We start from the raw sequence: 17,587 nt of genomic DNA on the forward strand, positions 1-17,587 counted from the left end.
CAGTGCTGGATCAATGGCAGCAGCTGATCCGAGCTACGGATATGTTCCTCCAACTGAGCATCGCCGCTCTCGAGCAGCTGCACAATCGTCCACACGGCGATGTGCTGGAACGTTGAGTCCTGAGATTCCAGGAATCGGATCAGGTATCCGTGCAAACCACCCTCGGGTTGCGACCAAACCGCGTTGAATGGGCCATAGTCGTCCGATTTCGACGAAAGGTTACCCAGCGCAGCCGCCGAGTTACCTTGCACTTCCACCGAAGGCGAAGCGGTCAGCGGGATGAGCACTTCGCAAATGCCCATCTCGAGCAACTGCGGCTTGAGATCCTCCGAAAGCGCGAGCACAGCCGCGCACGCCGTCATCTCGCTCTGCACGCTCAGAGGAACGTTGAGCACCAATTCCTTGATGCGCTCCACTGCGCCCGCCTCGACAATCGCCGTCTTGTTGCGTTCGCTCGAAGCGGCCAGGTTGCGCAACGTCGAGATGGCATGGCACTGAATCTCTTCATTGTCTTCATGGCTGAGCAGATCAATGAGAGGGTGGAGGAATCCGGCGTCAATGATGGGCGACTCGTTGGCCGGGTGGATGGAAACGTTTCGAACGCACGCGGCAGCGGAAAGGATGAGCGGCAGGAACGTGGATCGCAGCAATCGCAACAGAGGCGGCAAGCCGTTGGAACGCACAATCTCGATCTGGTACTTTTCGTCTGAAGCAAGATTGCGAAGTGCCAGCGCCGATTGGCACTGCACCTTGAGCGAGCTGCTTTCCATGAGTCCGATGAGGTTCTGAACCAGCCGAGGCTCGGTCTGGGCGAGCTTCTTACGGTTTGCGGCGTCGACGGCAATGTTGCTGAGGGCGGTGGTGCAGTAATACTGCACATCGGTGTCAGAGCTTCCGAGCAAGCCAACCAGCACTGGGATCGCGCCGGCGTTGACGAGCTGCTGACGATTTTCATCACTATGTGTCATGTTGAGCAGAGCGCCCGTGGCATTGCGCTGGACACGCATGTCCTTGGAACGAGCGAGACGCGTCAGAGGCACCAGCGCACCAGACTTTGCGATCTTGGTCTTGTTGTCATCGTGGGTGGCGAGGTTGGTGATGCAGCCGACGGCGTTGCACTGCACTTCGACGTTGGGGCTGAGCATTTGGCGGATCAGAGGTTCGAGGCCGCCGAGTTTGACGATGAGCAGCTTGTTTTCGGCGTTTACAGCCAGATTACCGAGAGCAGCGCTAGCAGCGCGTTGAACTTCGACGTCATGGCTTTGCAGGAGGAACATGATGGGTTCGAGCGTGTCTCGGCCCACCTCGCGCACCTCCTTTTCCGTGATTTCGGCAAAGGCGAGCGCTGCGCTCCTCTGCAGATCCACATTGTCACTGAAAGAGAGGGTCGATAATGCTCGCAAAGGATCGCCGGTGAAGAAGTTGGTCTCAGAACGGTCTGGAAAGCGTTATAGTTAAAAGTGAAAATGCGCGCAAAGACGGGAAGAGGGGGCAATGGGCAATGAATGCAGGAGAGGGGAGAGAGAGAGAGAGAGTATGAGTCAGCAACAATCTTGGGGCGATGACGTGGTCAGGACCATGTACAACAAGCGCTGCGAGGCATTGCAGGTTGTACCACGTAATGCGGCTCCGAGACGAGTTCGATTGGAACTTACTTTCAAGGTACTGAAGCAGATCTGCTACAGCATCTCGTTCATTGTCGAGCAAGAGAGGCTCGTAGTTTGCGTTCCTCGAGGAGCCACATCCGCAGCAACTGCAGATGTTACCCATAGCTTATCGTGTCGAAACGTCTCTGCTGCGCGTTGATGGTAGATCCGAATGCTAGCGTCCAGTGGAATGCGATACGTGTAGGCTCTCTGCTGCGGTGGAGCGAGACTGGCTAAGCGGATCGGAGCGTCTGCTGTTGTGCTTTGAGGTTGGTTTGGAGGTCCCGATGGGGTGAAAGAGACGACCCACAAAGACTAGCGCAACTGCTCAGCTATGGAGCACAAAAAGTTCGGCAGGAAGCGGACCTGGTATGTGCTCGAGGATTGGCAGATAACGGTCGGCTGACTGAGCCTGGTGTGCCAGCAGCTGTGGGTGAGGATGCAGGTGATAGGAATGCGGAGACAGGAAGCAAATGATGATGATCGAATGAGCGAGACGGATGAGGTTAGACAGGATATCGACGACGTACGTTGCAAGGTCCAGAGCAGGAGCGTGCGCGTGTGTGTGGTGAGCGAGTTGATGAATCGGCAGGTGGAGTTGGAGCGAGCGCGCAAACGACAGTCAGCCAGTCAGCCAGCCAGCGCTGTGACGGCAGCCAGGCCAAAAGGCAAAGCAGCGCGCGCACTTTCGACCTTCGTTCTTTTTTTTGGCCTCTCCAAGGTGGTCCAAGCCTCACACACGCGCTTGAATCTAGCACGTCGGGCTAGAGAATTCAACACCGAGCCAGTGGACAGCGGACAGCGGACAGTAACAGGTCGCCAGCACGAATTGTGAGTCTTGGGCACGCTCATTCAGATTCACGATTGCCCTTGGTCGCGGGGGTCAAGCACAGTCCAGAATGAAATCTAATATCCGTGATCATTAAAAGCAGCCTTCAAGCTGAGCCTTGAATCTTGAACACATTTTCTCTGAATTTCGACTCAATGACTACAAAACCAGCGGAACCAGCCATGCATTTCCACGTCTTATAATATTCTTGCCTGCACACTCACTCAGACTTTGTATTCCACACAACCAACTCGAAATGCACTCAAGTCGTGAATTAACCATCGTGCATAGTTGAACTTCTCACGTCTCGAGAGTTTGCGGTCTTTCAATGTTCAACTTCAAGTCGTGAGTCGTTGATCAAGCTGGAATTCTAACGATTCTAATCAGTTAAGTTACTATTATAACAGTAGTTGTCAAGTCCAACATGCAATCACGAATCGTGAATGCTGCAGCCACCCCCTGACGCAGAGCTCGAACAAAGTATTTCGACCCGCACCATCAGGATCTAGACCGCCGGCTTTCCCTGGGACAAGTCCACATTCAGCGCAGCAGCGTATCAAGCTCAAAGCTGGTAGACACCCATGTCCGAGAAGGGGCCTTCTACGAACATGCTCTCAAGACCTCTGCGACCACTCTGGGATGGCTTCCACTTCACATTCCTTTTTGCCGATAATTATACAGACAAGAGATAGAAATACAATCACATGAATGACATTCTGAGTTTCCGAGTTTTCAGCTCTGACTCGATAGCGATGCACATCTGGCCACGGTGAGAGCACCATGGGAGACGGTGATTGGAATAGGCAGCTTAGCTGAATGCGGCGAGATGGATGCGCGTGGCGCTCCTTCTCCCATCTTGATGGCCGAGTCTGGGTCCAAGGTGGCAGACCGAGGTGCAGGCGACGATAGCGACGACGACAGTGCCAGCGGCGCAGGCACCGTCAGCCCCTGCGAACGGTAGCGCTCGCTCATGCTCATGCGAGCAGGACCCACGGGCGAAGCTCCCACCACGCTTGCTGGACTCATCTCAAAGTCCGCGTGCGTCGCGGTGAGTTGCGCTGATGCGGGACTGCCCATCTCGCTCTGCTCCGAGATGGGTGCCATCACGGCATTGCTAGCCTGTAGATACTCGGTGGGGTTGGGCGTGCGCCTTGGTGGTTCTGCCTCGAGCGAGTGGCGCAACAGCGAGCTTTGACGATGCGGAGGCGTCTCGGGTCGTCGCGCCGCCAAGTCGCTCGGCAGGCAAGACACGGGCTTGCCCGCAGTTGCACATGCAGCTGGCATAGACCCGAACGGTGCAACATTCGGCTGGACACCGACTTCGACACTGCTCCGTGCAGAAGCATTGGTCCCACGCGACGAGATGGAATCCCATCGTCGTCCCAACCTGGGGAAGCTAATAAAACGTGACGTCTCGTGCGGCTCGTGACCGTCGTTAGACGAGAAAATGCTGGTGCCAAAGGAGGAAGACCTGGAGCTGTCCGAACGTCCGCGCAAGTGCCGCGAACCGACGCTCGAATGGAACACCGATCCGCGCAGCATATCGTACGAGAACTTGCGTGAGCTAGGCGGAAACCGCTTACTTTTGCTCGATAAACTAGCCTCCGAAGCCGGAGGCGCGGGCAGAGGTCGCTTGGCATCGACGCCAGTCATTTGTGGGCAAGGCAGGGCTTTGTCACGCAACGATGTATTCGATACAACCTTGCCGTGATTGCGCTCGTCCATAGGGAACGGAGTCGGCTGCGGGAATGCGACCTCCTTGTTGTCCGAAGAGCGCGACCACGGGAAGCGGAACAACTTGTTCAGGCTCGAAGTCGATGAAGAGGACCTTAATCGCGAGTGACCCGAGTGACTTTCTGACGGACCAACATTCTCCTCGTCTCGAGTCAAATTCATTTTCGACATTGATGCGATGCGTCCTCGAAGTGTGCGAGGCTGAACGCGCATCGCCGTAGGTTGCACTTGCGAACTAGCCGCGCCAGTCGCGCTCACGCGTTCAGGCAGCGGCACGGTACGCATCGTCATGACAGGCGTCGCTTTAGATAGCACTGGAGGTGTCCTTGACTCTGCCGAAGCGATCGACAGCCATGGATTCCTCGCGCTCACATCCGCTCTGGCAGGCGGAGCAGGGCAGCTCGCAGAAGACACCGGTTCCGGCGTCGCCATTGAGGACAATGACGGTCGTCGGACCGAAGCCCATTCGGTCGAGATCCTCGCAACCTGTTCCTGCAAGCCTGCAATCTTCTGCTCGTGCCTTCGAATGAGCTCCTTGTTACGCTTGACTTGACTCCACAGCTGTGCTCGACGGCCGAAATCCAACGCATTGCCTGCGCTCAGCGATCGATTGCGACCGGGAGAAGACCAGCTCGGTGCCTGCAAGTCGGCACACGATCGCGTTGCCAAGGCAGAATCATTGCCAGTGGGAATCCGGCAACCACACTGCCAAGTCGCGTTGTCTTTGCCTGCCAAGGCGCAGCTGGGACGGTGGAATGCCGAAGGAGACGGCCGAATGGCGGGAACACCGTCGTTGTCGATGCAGACGCTCCAAGCGTGGAGTTCTCCCGGGGCTCGCTTGCCGAACTCAGGAGCGAATCGATTCAAGACCGTATCCGATTTACGTCGTACCAGTCTGGGCGATGGTGTTCTGTTGTGCGGGGGCACGGCTGGCACCGGCTTGTACAATTTGCCCCTGTCCGTGCTTACTGCGACACTTGCTGGGTGGTCGCCATCGACTGAAGCCTGCTCGAGTGGCGCGTGAGACAGAACGAAAGGATGATGGGCGTTTGTGCAAGAATCCACCAAGGTCTCTTGCTCATTGTCGACAGCGAATTGAGCGAACCCAGTAGCTTCTAGGTCTCCTTTGAGCAGCAGCGGGCTCTGGAGAAGCGCAGGCGGCTTTGGAGCGTCTCTGGCTGCTGTGAGCGAAGGCATGCTAACGCTTGCGGCCATGCCTGGATCCATGCCGGTGGTATCGCGACGAATAGGCCTTGAAAAGTTATAGCTGGCTGCAAGACCTTCTTCGCTACTCCGACCAAGAAAGGTGCGACGATGCTTGGCGCGCTCAGCCTGCATGGCGGGCGCGGAAGGGTGCGCGGCATGCATGCTATGCTTGGATACGGCCCATCCAGGGTTTTGCTGCTGAAACGACAGCTTGGACGAAGAAATGTAGGGGAGGCCAAGAAGCGAGGAGCGGTTGCTAGCTATGCCTGCCAGCGGCTTGGCCACGCTCCCGTTTGACAAATCTTCCGACGAGTCGTGGGATGCAAATTGGGTCGAAAGCATCGGACTCGAATTGGACCTCGAGAGTCGTGTGTCACTTGCGCTGTTGTTGGGGACCGCTTCGTCCAGAAAGGCAGAGGAGCCGAGCAAATGGTTACGCCAAACGTGCTGAGTTGTGTCGAACATCTGCTTGACTGTATCGCGAGGAATATCCAGGGACCTGGCTAGCTCATCTGTTGAAGCACTACGCGACAACGCCAGTAGTTTGAGACCATTACCATTTGCATCTGAAGGTGACACGTAGGACGGGCTCATCGCCGTCAGCCGGTCAATGCCTGCCGATGACCGAAGCACAGGAAGGATGAGTGGCCTCTGGGTCGGTCTGGATGAACCACCAGAAGAGAGGTTGCTCTCTTGTTGGCGATGGGCACCAAGCTGGACGCTACTGGCGCGTGTGTGTCGACGAACAGTGGCTTGCTCTGCCGCGTTGGCTTTGGCGGGCAGCTCCGGTAAGGCCATATCTGGGGCGGGACGAGGAGGTGGATTGCGGGTCGGACGTTTTGACGGAGGTGCAATGACAGATGAGGTTGATGGTTGCTGCATCGACGCGATCGACTGTTCAGCAGAGGCACTCTGAGAGGGCCGCATATCGTCTTCGTCGTCCAGGTCGAAATAGGGCAAATCGGTAGAGACATGCGCAACGGAAGCACCGCGGTGCTTTATGCCTTCGACGTCCCAACGTTCTCCTCCATCCCAGCTATTTTCCTTGAGCATGGCGGTTGCCCCTAGACGGTCCATGGACACCTTGGTCGGCGTTGTCTGTGCTAGAAGCGAATCAGCGGGTGGGTTGGGTGCGTACGATGGTTTACCGCGTGTAAGCGGGGCTGGAAAGGAGCTGATGAGGGAACCGAGGGCAGGCGATGAAGCGGGCAGAGAAGCTTTGCCAGAGCGCGAGTCTTGGGTGAGGCGAGACGATGGCGTTGGTGGAATTGTCAACTTGCTTCGACTTGACTCGGACTGTAAAGAGCTGGAAGCGAGTGCATGCTCGGCCACGCCTGTGTTATCCGAAGATATTGGCGTCAACGGTGGTTGGACATGTATCTTGGACAATATCGGTGGTTCTTGGATCGTGGGGAGTTGCTGAACGAAAGCTGGTGAACCGTGCGAGTCATGACTATCGGAGTCGCTATCATGTTGCCTGTTGCTCATGTCAAGAAAGGAGACGCGCGAAGCATCGAGATCGAATAGGCCCGAAGTGCTGAAGGGTCGGCCAAAGGTAGTGTCGTCCAATTGCAGCGCTGGAGGAGGTGAGGCGGCTGACGCTGGTAGCGCAGGAAGCGATGCATCTAGAATGGGCGAGTAGGTGGTGACGGATTCGGAAGGATTGAATCGTTTGAGTTTTGGAGCCCACCGTGGTTGCCAGGCCTTGTGGTCTGGATGCGACGGAGCACTTTGTATCGGGGCAGAGCTTTGCGGAGCTCCCTGGTCTTTGACCTGCTTTGTGAGCGAAGCGGCACAAGTTCGAAAGCGCCCACTTGGGGTGCGTGACAAAGCTGTAGATGCATTGGCCTGTTCGGAAGGCGCATCAAGCTTGGGAGGTGCACCTGATGACGATGTTGAAGACGCGGCAACAGGTGTTGCCCACGGATGTGAAGCGCCATTCTGGTCCGAGCAAGGTGGCTTGCCTCTCTTGTCGCTCCGCAGAGGCGGCGGCGGAAGAGCCTTGGACGCAAACTTTGAAGCCATTCTCGCGCTCAGACGTGACGAGGGGGGCTACACTGAATTGGACGTGACGATGGAGAGGCGAGTTGATTCGAATATACTATTGAAGTGGAAGGATCGTCATGAGCGCGAGTGGGTCGAAAAAAGTGAGAAGCGGACAGTGTGGACGATGAATGCTGAGGCCAAAGCTGGTCTCGATGAAATGATAAGGCTAGACGATTGCGCAGTGCAGACCGGCTGCTCAACCCACCGACCGGAAGTTGCTCGCCAGAAGTACACTAGCAAGCACGCATCGGTGTTGCCAGGATGAAGGATGCGACGCGACCTGCGCTACCCATAGAAAACAAAAGGTGAGGATGATGGAGGGACAAAGGAAGGAGGCGATGCGAACGAAAAAGGCCAAAACTGCACTACGTGCACTAGCACCAGAACGACGTGGTTGGAAGCGGTGACGCTGCAGCTCGGATCTGACCAAGATTCAATCACGACGTGCGAATGTGCGTGGTGGGAAACTGGAGTCGTGAGTGGCAAACCGGCTGGACCGTCCGACGAGATGCTGACGCATGCATACACGCATAGCGTGACGATAAGACGAGGAGGAGCAAATCGATCTTGCAGAGCCTTCAAGGAGGCTCAAACAACTCACTAAAGCGTAAAGGGGTGCACGACTTAGGCAGAGGCGATGCTGACTGAGGTCCGCAAACTTCTTTCCAGGATCGCATACAAGTCGTGAGTCTCTGAGGCGCGACACGTGAACCATTTTCGGTTTGCCGCACCAACCGGGAACCACGAACGTGCAACGCGTTGATCCGACGTTTCAACCTTGAAGTTATGCGAGTCGTGTCACTCACGATTTGCTCATCAGCAGTCTCTGAGTCTCGGCTGCGGCGTTTTTTCCTGCCTACTTCTATTTTTATAGGGGTTTTTTTTGTTCTTAGTCTTGTTGTTCTCACCGACGATGGCTTGTAGTCAAGCTTCGCTTCGACTGTTAGCACTGCTGAGCCCGGATGGATGTGGATGTCGACGCCCGGTGATCAGCTAGTCGATTCGTCAATCACGAACAAGGAAGAGAGAACAGAGGGACAAAGCCAATCACTCAATCAGGCAATCGACGAGCGACCTTTCTCTCGGTGTTTGTTGCGGGGATGGTGGGAAAATTCGAACGAGGTGCATGAAGTGGACGTGTTCAGTCACCAAGTTGTGAGTGTGGTGCCTGCATATCCAGTCAAGGTCTCACCCATTCGTGATTCGTGATTCGTGATTCGTGATTCGTGATTTGTATTTCTTCCGGCCTCGTTCAGCCACGCGACGTCACGCTAAAATCGTCTTGAATATATCCTATTTGCATAGCTTACTCACCACTTGTATATCGTGCAATTCACGATTTACGATTCGTGATTCACGAGTGTGACTTCATGGTTGTGGTGTTCATCTCGGTCGTTCTTTTGCCATTCACGATTCTCTGCCTTGCACGTTCACGGTTGCGTGTGTCTGACAGTGACTGATTCAACCTGACACATGACACGAGATCGTTTCGATCGTAGATCAAACTCGTGACTTGAATCGGTCACATCCCGATCCACAACGACCAACTCTCATCAGCCAATCGTGAATCACCAACGCCGTCGCTCGATCCGATCTAGCTCCCGCAAAACGTTGAAAAAAAACGATACAGATTCGGATTCAAAGCCAAGGTTCTTGTGTTCAGATACAAGTACATTACAATCAAGCAAACAGGGCGAAGGCCGTCAGCACTGCAGCAAAGGATACACTGGCACAGAGACCTGTCGACAGGGTAACGGCACCATTGGGCGAGTCCTTCAGAGTACCGTTGGATCCATTCGAGCCGTTGGATCCTTTCGAGCCAGATCCACTACTACCCGTTCTCGGTGCTGGTGGATCCTGTGAGGCAGGAAGCACCGTCGAAGCCATCACATTCTGGTCGCCCAGCTGGCCAGTGCCGATCATTACGTGCTGACCGTGGGAAGGCACACCGTTGATTACCAAAAATGCCATGGCCGGCCCAGGCTGGAAAAGGTTAGCGTTAGGCGGCATGTTGGACACGTGCAGCGTGCCTCCAACGCTGCCATTCTGAAAGGCAGTGTAGGTCGAATTGAGCTCGAGGTAGCGCTGTCCAAAGTTGACACCGTGTGTCGCGAATCCGGACCGAATAATAACCATCTTGGCTGTCTTGATGTTGGTAATGTTGTTCGAGAGGTCCGATTCAGAGAGCGGCACGTCAAAGGAACCACCACCGTAAGCAATCTGAGTGACGTTGGGCTGCGTAGGCCTGGGCTCGTTGTACCACAACGGGTACCACTGCTCCAGACGGTACTCGGTGTTGGTGTAGTTGGCTGCGTTACTAAGCGAAACGTCGGCGTTAGGGTTGGAGCCGGAAGTGAGCACGGAGCCGTCCTCGAGCAAGATGGCGGTCGAATGGTACATCCTTTGCACCTGCATCTGCGCTAGGCCAGTTGTCGAAAAACGCGAGCCCTTCGCCGCTGAAGGATCGTAGAGCATCGGCTGGAAGTCCGGTTGGTCGCCCAACGAAATACCAATGTTCTTGTTGTAAGGCTGACCTGAATAGCCCCCGGTACCCATACGCACCCCTTGTCCAAACCACAGCTTTCCGTCGGGCAGATAGACAAAAGTGCCCATAGATCGACCATTGATCAGATCGTCGTCCTGCTCCCACGTCGGATTGTCGGCCTCGGGCGTGATGCGCTCGCACACCTTGCTTGCCGCAAACGGAAGTGGGTTGTACAGAGGACCCGCACCGTTACCCCATTCGTTAAGCGGTCGCTGCACGCCGCCACAGAAGAGCACCTCTTGCGAATAGTTGTTCGCGGGTGTCAGTGGCAACATAGCTACGCCCGCTGAAGCCGGGTAAACTTTCATGGGTCCCGTGGTGGACGGAAGACCTTTGGCAACCGAATTGCTCTCCAAGTCGTACAGGATCGCATCCTGCCCTGCCTGGACAAACAAGCGACCGGATGCCATGAGCCACGCCAAAGGATACAGGTTCATTGGCAAAGTCTGGGTAAGAAAGTCCATGTTGATGGCGGCGCCTCTTGGCGGCCAGTACTCAAAGTTGGGTTGGTTCTGTCCTTCGTCTGCAACGTAACCTCCATAGTCTTCACCGCCTCCTATCCAGAGCGTGCCATCACCGAGAGCTTCGACAGTTGGATACCATCTGCGCCTCTGCATGTAGTGGTTACCATCATCCCAATCGGAGGTGCCCTGAGAATTGGGAGTGTAGAAACGAGCAGCAGCGCCTCCATCGCCATCATAGTAAGGCGCTGTGGTGCTGAAACGTGGGGTGGTCGAGTTGCCTCCGGGCCCGACGTTCTCATTGCCTCCAAAGACAGCCCAGGTGCCGTTGCCGAGCGACATACCGCCTGCACAAAACGTGTTGGTGACGACGTTCATCAGACGACTGGTGCGAGCCTCGGTGTCCCACTCCTCTCCCCAAGCAGGATGGCCGTTGATGCGGGCTGCATTGCCTTCGGTCTTGTCGAGGATGATGACTTTGCCTGGGGCGCTGTTGAAGAGCATCATGCCTGAGACGGCGGACGAGCCGACGATCTCGCTTCCTCCTGGTGTAGCCGCCATGGACGATGCAGCCATTACGACGAGGGCCGCCGCCGTCGCTGCTGCTGCGACAGCAGTATCTCTTCTTGTCATGTTGCTTCGCCAAGTATATGTTCTGGTCTAAGAACCGGTTCTCGGGCTGTCTGCGTCTATATGCAGCCTCTTACTGCGCTTCCGTAGATCGTATAGATAGCCAATGATGAAAGCGTTGCAGGAGCACCAAGACTGGGTCTAGAAGCTGTGGAAGTGCGGACGTGTGCAGCTTCTAATTGAAAAGGCGTGTAATGGGAGCCGCGTGGTTTGAGAAGATTGGTGTGGTGGGAGCAATGCCGTTTTAGGGGCGGCGACGCCAAGGTCATAAGGGCGTCGTGTATATATGCAAAGGTACACAAAAGCCGTCAGGGCGGAGGTCTAAGCGATGCAAGGAATCAGGAGATCGGTCCATGTTGTGCCGGCCAATGTTGCGCCGCTCGAGTCGTAGCTCATGAAACACAATAGGAGCAGCAGACGACGTCGTCGGAGGAAGGCCCGAGCAGAACCGTGCCTGGCTTTAAAACGGGCTTCTCGTCACTGAGCATCTCAAAAGTATCCTGGTAGACTCTTGCACCTGCAGTGCCAGGTTCACAAACAAACACTCACATCCTCCAAGCACGAAGAGGGAAGCACCAAAGGGCGGTAAAGAAGAAAGCCTTCGTTGACGAAACTCACAATCACGAATGTAAAAGCAGGAAACAGGAAATCCCGAGACAGGACCCTGGCCTGACGCCGGACTTGCAGCAACGATTCGCTTATGAATCAAAGCGGCACAGCTTCTAAGCAGCACAGCTCAACGGTCAGACCATAGCAGAGGCCAAGACTAGAGACAGAACGAGACCAGCCATCGAGCATCTGTCTACATTTCCCTCTCGCTTGCAATCACGAATCGTCAAACCGAAGGAAGCCCGACAGCAATCACGAGTCAGAATCACGAATGACATCGAGCCCACTAGGCAGTAAACCCTGACGATCCTCAAGCACAGCTAATAAGTTCGATTTGCTCGCTAAGCCGTTTTGCTTCCGTCAACTTATCGTGGGTGTGTACCTTGAGCCGAGAGGAACGTCTTTCCCACTCAGTTGACCCGCAATCGAGACGTACGACCTCATTTTCACGTGATCTCCTCCTCTTCGTGCTTGTAGCGCATCCCAATCACGAATTAAGCTTTCCTGCCCTTTTCAACCGTAGCGCTCGCCTGGCAGCTTTGACTAAAATTCCAACGTTGACATGGCGGGTGTCATTCGTGATTCTGGTCGACTAATGCATACAGCCAATCCCACTCGAGGTCACGTAGCGTGTGGGTCACAGAGAACCACGTCTAGACCCCACCAAAACGTCAAGATGCATGCTGAGCCATTTCTTCTCCACACCCACATCAATCTGGGGGCGTTCAATAGACCGAAACAGCCCACGCCTTGATTTGTAACACCGACGAACGTGATATTTTCTTAAGAAGGATTTCCTGCACCCGAAGCAACCAGCCAACTCACTACTCCTTGGCATCTCCGAGTCTCCTCGAGTCGATCGCGTCACTCGTGACTGGGGGGTGCGACGTGCGACGTGCGCGTGGCGACTTGTTTGAAGATGTTGCCTTTTGTATCCTAACATGCTGAATCGGAGAACACGGAATATCGTGAAAATCGTGAATCGTGAATCGTGAATCGTGAATCGTAAATCGTGAAAATACGACAAACAGGTGAAAGACGGAACACGGAACGTGGAAGGAGTTTTTGAAAGAGTCAGTCGTACGAGTCATTTTCGAGACGCTTCCCCTTCGTGCTTCCAGCTGAGGGAGTTCGGAAGCGACCGCCTGTGTTCTCAATTTGCGCGATTTCATCGGCTTTGAAATCAGCAATCCTGGCACGTTGGTCACTGATAACCATTCCATTTCTCTGCTTCTCCACCATCGTTGTCAACACCACATTTCTCTCTCACATCACACAATGGACGCCCTCGTTTACCGAAAGTGAGCATTCGCACGACTCGCACTGTACAAACCGAATACGAACAACCTGCGTGCCCTTCGGCAAGGGCGATCAACGAGGATCATTCGGTTGAGATGCTGATGCTTCTCAGCAGAGAATCTCTTCGAACTAGCAGTATAGGATGACGCATCGATACGACGGAAGAACTTGACAACTGACGGCTCTTTCTTTTTTGCTGCTCTCTTGTTGATGCTTTGCTTCGTGCAGGAACACTATCCCCGAGCGCCAGCGTGCTCTTCAGGCCGACCCTCGACCAGTCTTCCAGCGCCTGCCTCGCTCCCGCCTCTACATGGGTCTCTTCATGACCCTCTTTGGTGTTGGAATGTATGGCACCACCGTTGGCTTCTACAACATGGCTGTCGTAAGTAGTGTTTGCTTGTCGGCACAATCTCTCCTCATATTCAAAGTGTCTTCGAGGCTGACCAATCTTGCTCACCTGTCCTTTCTCATCGACATCGGCTTGATTCCAACAGGGCAAGAAGCGCTCTTCGTAAACACTGCACCTTGGTGCTTCAACTTTTCGCTGCTTGCACACTTTCTTGTAATCAGATCACGCAATACAAGAATTCGCCGTCGTTTCTCTTTCCACCGGTTGTGCGCGCACACAGCTTTGCTCGTTGGGCAGAACACCAGAGTAGATTTCTGCAGAGAATGCACGCAAGTATCAGCGCATCGAAGGTTAACGCCATGTAATGCGCCACAGTACAACGCTCTGCTCAAAATTTGGCACAGTGCTTTTCGACGAACTTGTGACACCATCACGTCGAAAGATGTCTTGAACAGAGAAAGTGTTTTGGTCCATCTGAATGCATCGAATGTCTCTACATGGCATGAAAGCGCGTCTGCCAACCAGAGAAGCCGTTGCTTGCTCAATCCTCGACGATATCCAATTCGTCGTGTTCGAGGAGGTCATGCAGGTACGCACTGAAAGCGTACAGGGGGAAGCCGACCACGTTGTTGTAGTCGCCTTCGATCGATCGCACGAGTAGCGAGCCACGACCCTGAATTCGGTTGGATAGTGCGGAGTGAAACAAGTGTCAGTTGGTCTCTGCTGTGACCGGGATCGAGATGGTAGGGTTTGTGGCAAGCATACCTGGATCGCAAAGCCTCCTGCGCGGTCGAGGCCTTCTTTGGAATCTACGTAGGCTTTCAGCATGTAGTACGGGTTGTCTGCGAACCGCACAATGGTTTTCTCGCAAAGCGATCTGTTGTTGCGCATAAGAGAGTGTCAGAATCGAGCAACCCGAAAGCGAGAACAGAGCGTCAAAGATCGACACCAACCTCATCTGGAACCCTGGCGCTTCGATCACCGGATAGATCACCGTAACACCCGTAACCACTTCGCACTGCAGAACAATGCCAAAATCCGGGATTCAACGTCAGTACATATCAGTTCGACACTTACGAAATCGCAAGGATCGCAAGGATCGCAACGAAGCCTTGCGATTTCGATCAACCAAACACGCTAGGCTTACAGAGCTTCCGTTCAAGTCGGCGAGCATACGCAGATTGTCGTGTTGGTCCGTGGGCTTCTCCATGATCACTTCATCCTTGACGACCACTGTGTCGGCAGAGATGACAAAGTCTGGCGGGTCCTCTGGATTCTCTTTCTGTTGATAGTGCATCTCGATCAATCACAATGTTGAACGTGCGTCAGTTGTGCTGGTGGTGGTTGGTCCTTCTCGCGGCTGCACGCGTCGAGCTTACCACCAGTCGTTCGTACACCTCGAGCGCCTGCACCGGTTCACATTCACGACGAGTGGGAAAGATGGCATCAGTTGACTTGCTCCTGGACCCAAGGCTGTTGCTGCTACTCACCTTCTTGGATCCCGTGTGAACGGGATACTCGTAAACAGCTTCGCCGATGAACTCGCTCTTGGGCAGGTTCTCTTCAAACGTGCTCGGCACAATCTCCGGTACCAGACCCTGATCGTATCACGGCAATCACATCATTAGTCAATGAACAGGTTACCCTGATGGCCCGCTAGTGAGCAAGGTTGGTCACTCACGACGGAAGCCAAGATGTCCTTTCGGCGCGGACTCGAGCTTGCAAGCACGACACGTTTTCCAGCGAGCTTGTTGAACAGCGGTGTGGCCAGCGCGAACGGTGTCACTGCATCCGGTCGTTTCGTCGACATCTTGAAGAGTGGTGAGCGATACGAGTCGGTAGCACGAGGGACGAGCAGTCGCGATTGATTGGATCGAATGCAAGCAATAATTACGCATCTGTGCGCCGCTTTTTTCGGCGTTCTTCAGCTCAACTCACCACTCACCACTCACCACTTTTGATGTGTGGAGGGAGCAGAGCCCCAAAAAGCTCAACCTCATCAAGTCCGAAGTCCTAAAGGCGTCTCAGCCTGTCACTGACCACTACGACGAACCTGTTGTTTTGTAAGCCGCTCGCTCAGGGACACTGCTGCGATCGCAATTCAATCAGCTATCAATCTAGTGTGTTTGATTTGAATCGCAGAATCGGCGCTCGCAGCTATAACTTAAGCGGCGGTAAGGACGATGTGCGCTCTTCCAGCGCTTGTTCAACGAGCTGCCAGTCACAAACATATGTGCAACGCCTTTGTACAGTAAGTACTTGAAGAAAACATTCAAGCTTCGCGAGAGTCTGTACTTACCTGCTTGGCGTCAAGTGCAGCGCCCCACGACGCCTGGTATCCAGCACCGCCGTATCTGTAGCTCAAACAACATGTAATCAGCATCGCCCCAGTATCTCCATGTTCGTCTTCGGGCACCTCTGCTCGCTTACTCACCCGTAGCTGAACACGATCTTGACACCGTCCACGTCGTGCTTCGCCCTTTCGAGCCGCACTCCACGCCTTCTTGCCGGTCTCAACCCAACATTGACTTCGACGACCTGGACGTCTTCGACTCGCACTTTTTCCAAGCCAGTCCTCCTCTTCGGATCCACCAGCAGTGGAACCAAGTCGAGACATCTTTGCAGGATGTTTTTCGTACTTTCTGGTCGCGGCTTGTCGTCCCAATCATCGACAATGCGTGTTCCTCCGCAAACTACCGTACCGTCTCCCCTCGGAATCACATACACCTCCCTCCCGCCTTGTGGTCGTACAACAGAGTACCCGGGAAGCGTGTATCGAGGCTTTGGCGCCCAATTGGCAAGCATGTCGTTCGTGGATAGCCAAGGCGCATGGACCACCACCACCTGACCTCTTTGTGGGTGGACGGCGGGATCGTTGATTCCGTGAATAAATCGCGCACCCAGTCCGGGGCATGCCACGAGCACGTCCGCTTTTCCAGCTGACGTCCAGATGGAAGCATTCTTGCAGATTGTCGAGGCGGATGACGGAGAGCAACTGAGTTGGATCGCATGTTGGAGCGACTTTGCATCAGCTACGACGAGTCGCCCACCAAGGTCAAGAAATCGACGCAGCAGCCACTTGTGGTACAAGGGTACGTTGATATCGATCGTAGAAAATGTGCAACCCCACTCGTGTCCATGCGCTAGACTTGAAGACGGAATCACCTTAAACTGTTATCGGTCAGCAGTCGAGGTGTCAGCTAGGTTTATGGAAACAGAACAATCATAGCGTGATAAGAGTGCCGACTTACGTCCGGATACCAGTCAAGGACACCTTCGTATGGCGGCCTGGTTGTAGACTGAGAAGCGCCTGCGGTTTCGAAGAGCTCAGTCTGATGCACCCAAACCAGTGGCTCTGCAGATGCTTGCGGATTGATACTCGGTTGTACGGAAGCCGATGGTACGATTGTAGATGCGCCCATGGCTGTTGACGATGCCACCTGACTGAACCACGGCCGTTCTCGAGCGAGCCTACTCATCCGATCGAAAGTAATCTTGTCGTGGCCTGTCCAAAACCAAGTTCGAGACTAGAGTTAGCTCGAGCACCCGCACTAGCGCACTGGTTGGCGTGGCTGGATCAAGCTCCTACTTACGCAGCTCGCGCTCTGACTTGGCGTCGCTCACGTGGTGCGCTCCCTGCAGAAAGTGGAACCGAATCAGCGTCAATACCATGTACATCCCATTGTGTCTAGTCGTTAGCCGTCGTATACTCACCGCCCATACACTGGCGTACTCTGCGGAATGTTTTTTGGCAGAACCTATGCCTGTATTCTGCACACCATAGTCAAGATCCGGAACCTCCTTGGATACGATAGTAACCAACCTCTTCGAACCTCGAACGTTGTCCGATTGGCCCTCCAGAATCGCCAGCGCCGTCGAGAGCCCGATTACACCACAGCCAAGGATTGCAACATGGGCCGAATGCGATGCCATTGTTGCCTCCTTGTGCTCGTTCATGACGGATAGAGATGGTGGTCACAGTCCAATCCTAAGTCGTCAACGGGGTCTGTACCTCACTGACCTGCAACCACGAATTTGTCACATTCAGAAACCCGAAAAATTCACCGTGAATCGCACCGAGCCCACAGCCGAAGCTTTAGTCTTTTTGGATTAATCGTGAATCTTCAAAGGTCAAAGCCGCGAGTCTCTGTTCTACAATAGTCGTACATGTTACAACAGATCGAAAACAAACGGTCTTCGTCTTGCCCAGACGAGACAGCCCAAGTGAATCAT

The 17,587-nt window shown here is 54.4% G+C and overlaps 7 protein-coding genes across 7 annotated transcripts in view; 2 read left to right on the forward strand and 5 right to left on the reverse strand.

The window, feature by feature from the left end:
• Window positions 1-1,770, reverse strand: part of UMAG_15050 (putative protein anchor VAC8) — a gene marked incomplete at both ends in the record, with an annotated part of 2,037 nt that extends 267 nt beyond the window's left edge. Inside the window, 2 exons of the mRNA XM_011389209.1 lie at window positions 3-1,438; window positions 1,656-1,770. Coding sequence (XP_011387511.1) covers window positions 3-1,438; window positions 1,656-1,770 — 1,551 coding nt within the window. The remainder of the gene's footprint in view (window positions 1-2; window positions 1,439-1,655) is intronic.
• A 315-nt stretch (window positions 1,771-2,085) lies between these two features.
• Window positions 2,086-2,481, forward strand: UMAG_11647 (uncharacterized protein; the record flags this gene model as incomplete). The annotated part of the gene is made up of 1 exon (XM_011389146.1): window positions 2,086-2,481. The coding sequence occupies one exon, from the start codon at window positions 2,086-2,088 to the stop codon at window positions 2,479-2,481; it is 396 nt and encodes a 131-aa protein (XP_011387448.1).
• A 726-nt stretch (window positions 2,482-3,207) lies between these two features.
• UMAG_01148 (uncharacterized protein) lies at window positions 3,208-7,440 on the reverse strand (the record flags this gene model as incomplete). Its single annotated transcript, XM_011388793.1, has 1 exon — window positions 3,208-7,440. One exon carries the CDS (start codon window positions 7,438-7,440, stop codon window positions 3,208-3,210), a length of 4,233 nt encoding a protein of 1,410 aa, XP_011387095.1.
• A 1,701-nt stretch (window positions 7,441-9,141) lies between these two features.
• UMAG_01149 (glyoxaloxidase 3) lies at window positions 9,142-11,100 on the reverse strand (the record flags this gene model as incomplete). Its single annotated transcript, XM_011388794.1, has 1 exon — window positions 9,142-11,100. The coding sequence occupies one exon, from the start codon at window positions 11,098-11,100 to the stop codon at window positions 9,142-9,144; it is 1,959 nt and encodes a 652-aa protein (XP_011387096.1).
• A 1,884-nt stretch (window positions 11,101-12,984) lies between these two features.
• On the forward strand, window positions 12,985-13,520 carry UMAG_01150 (uncharacterized protein; the record flags this gene model as incomplete). The annotated part of the gene is made up of 3 exons (XM_011388795.1): window positions 12,985-13,007; window positions 13,234-13,387; window positions 13,500-13,520. The coding sequence occupies 3 exons, from the start codon at window positions 12,985-12,987 to the stop codon at window positions 13,518-13,520; spliced, it is 198 nt and encodes a 65-aa protein (XP_011387097.1).
• A 375-nt stretch (window positions 13,521-13,895) lies between these two features.
• On the reverse strand, window positions 13,896-15,164 carry UMAG_11648 (nucleotide diphosphatase; the record flags this gene model as incomplete). The annotated part of the gene is made up of 7 exons (XM_011389147.1): window positions 13,896-14,027; window positions 14,120-14,231; window positions 14,308-14,372; window positions 14,502-14,636; window positions 14,734-14,760; window positions 14,845-14,952; window positions 15,036-15,164. 7 exons carry the CDS (start codon window positions 15,162-15,164, stop codon window positions 13,896-13,898), a joined length of 708 nt encoding a protein of 235 aa, XP_011387449.1.
• Window positions 15,165-15,511: 347 nt separating this feature from the next.
• On the reverse strand, window positions 15,512-17,287 carry UMAG_11649 (uncharacterized protein; the record flags this gene model as incomplete). Its single annotated transcript, XM_011389148.1, has 6 exons — window positions 15,512-15,568; window positions 15,654-15,708; window positions 15,789-16,525; window positions 16,606-16,859; window positions 16,948-16,990; window positions 17,069-17,287. The coding sequence occupies 6 exons, from the start codon at window positions 17,285-17,287 to the stop codon at window positions 15,512-15,514; spliced, it is 1,365 nt and encodes a 454-aa protein (XP_011387450.1).
• Between the last annotated feature and the right edge of the window lie 300 nt (window positions 17,288-17,587).

This window comes from Mycosarcoma maydis, chromosome 2, assembly GCF_000328475.2.
Source record: "Mycosarcoma maydis chromosome 2, whole genome shotgun sequence".
Lineage (NCBI taxonomy): Eukaryota > Fungi > Basidiomycota > Ustilaginomycetes > Ustilaginales > Mycosarcoma > Mycosarcoma maydis.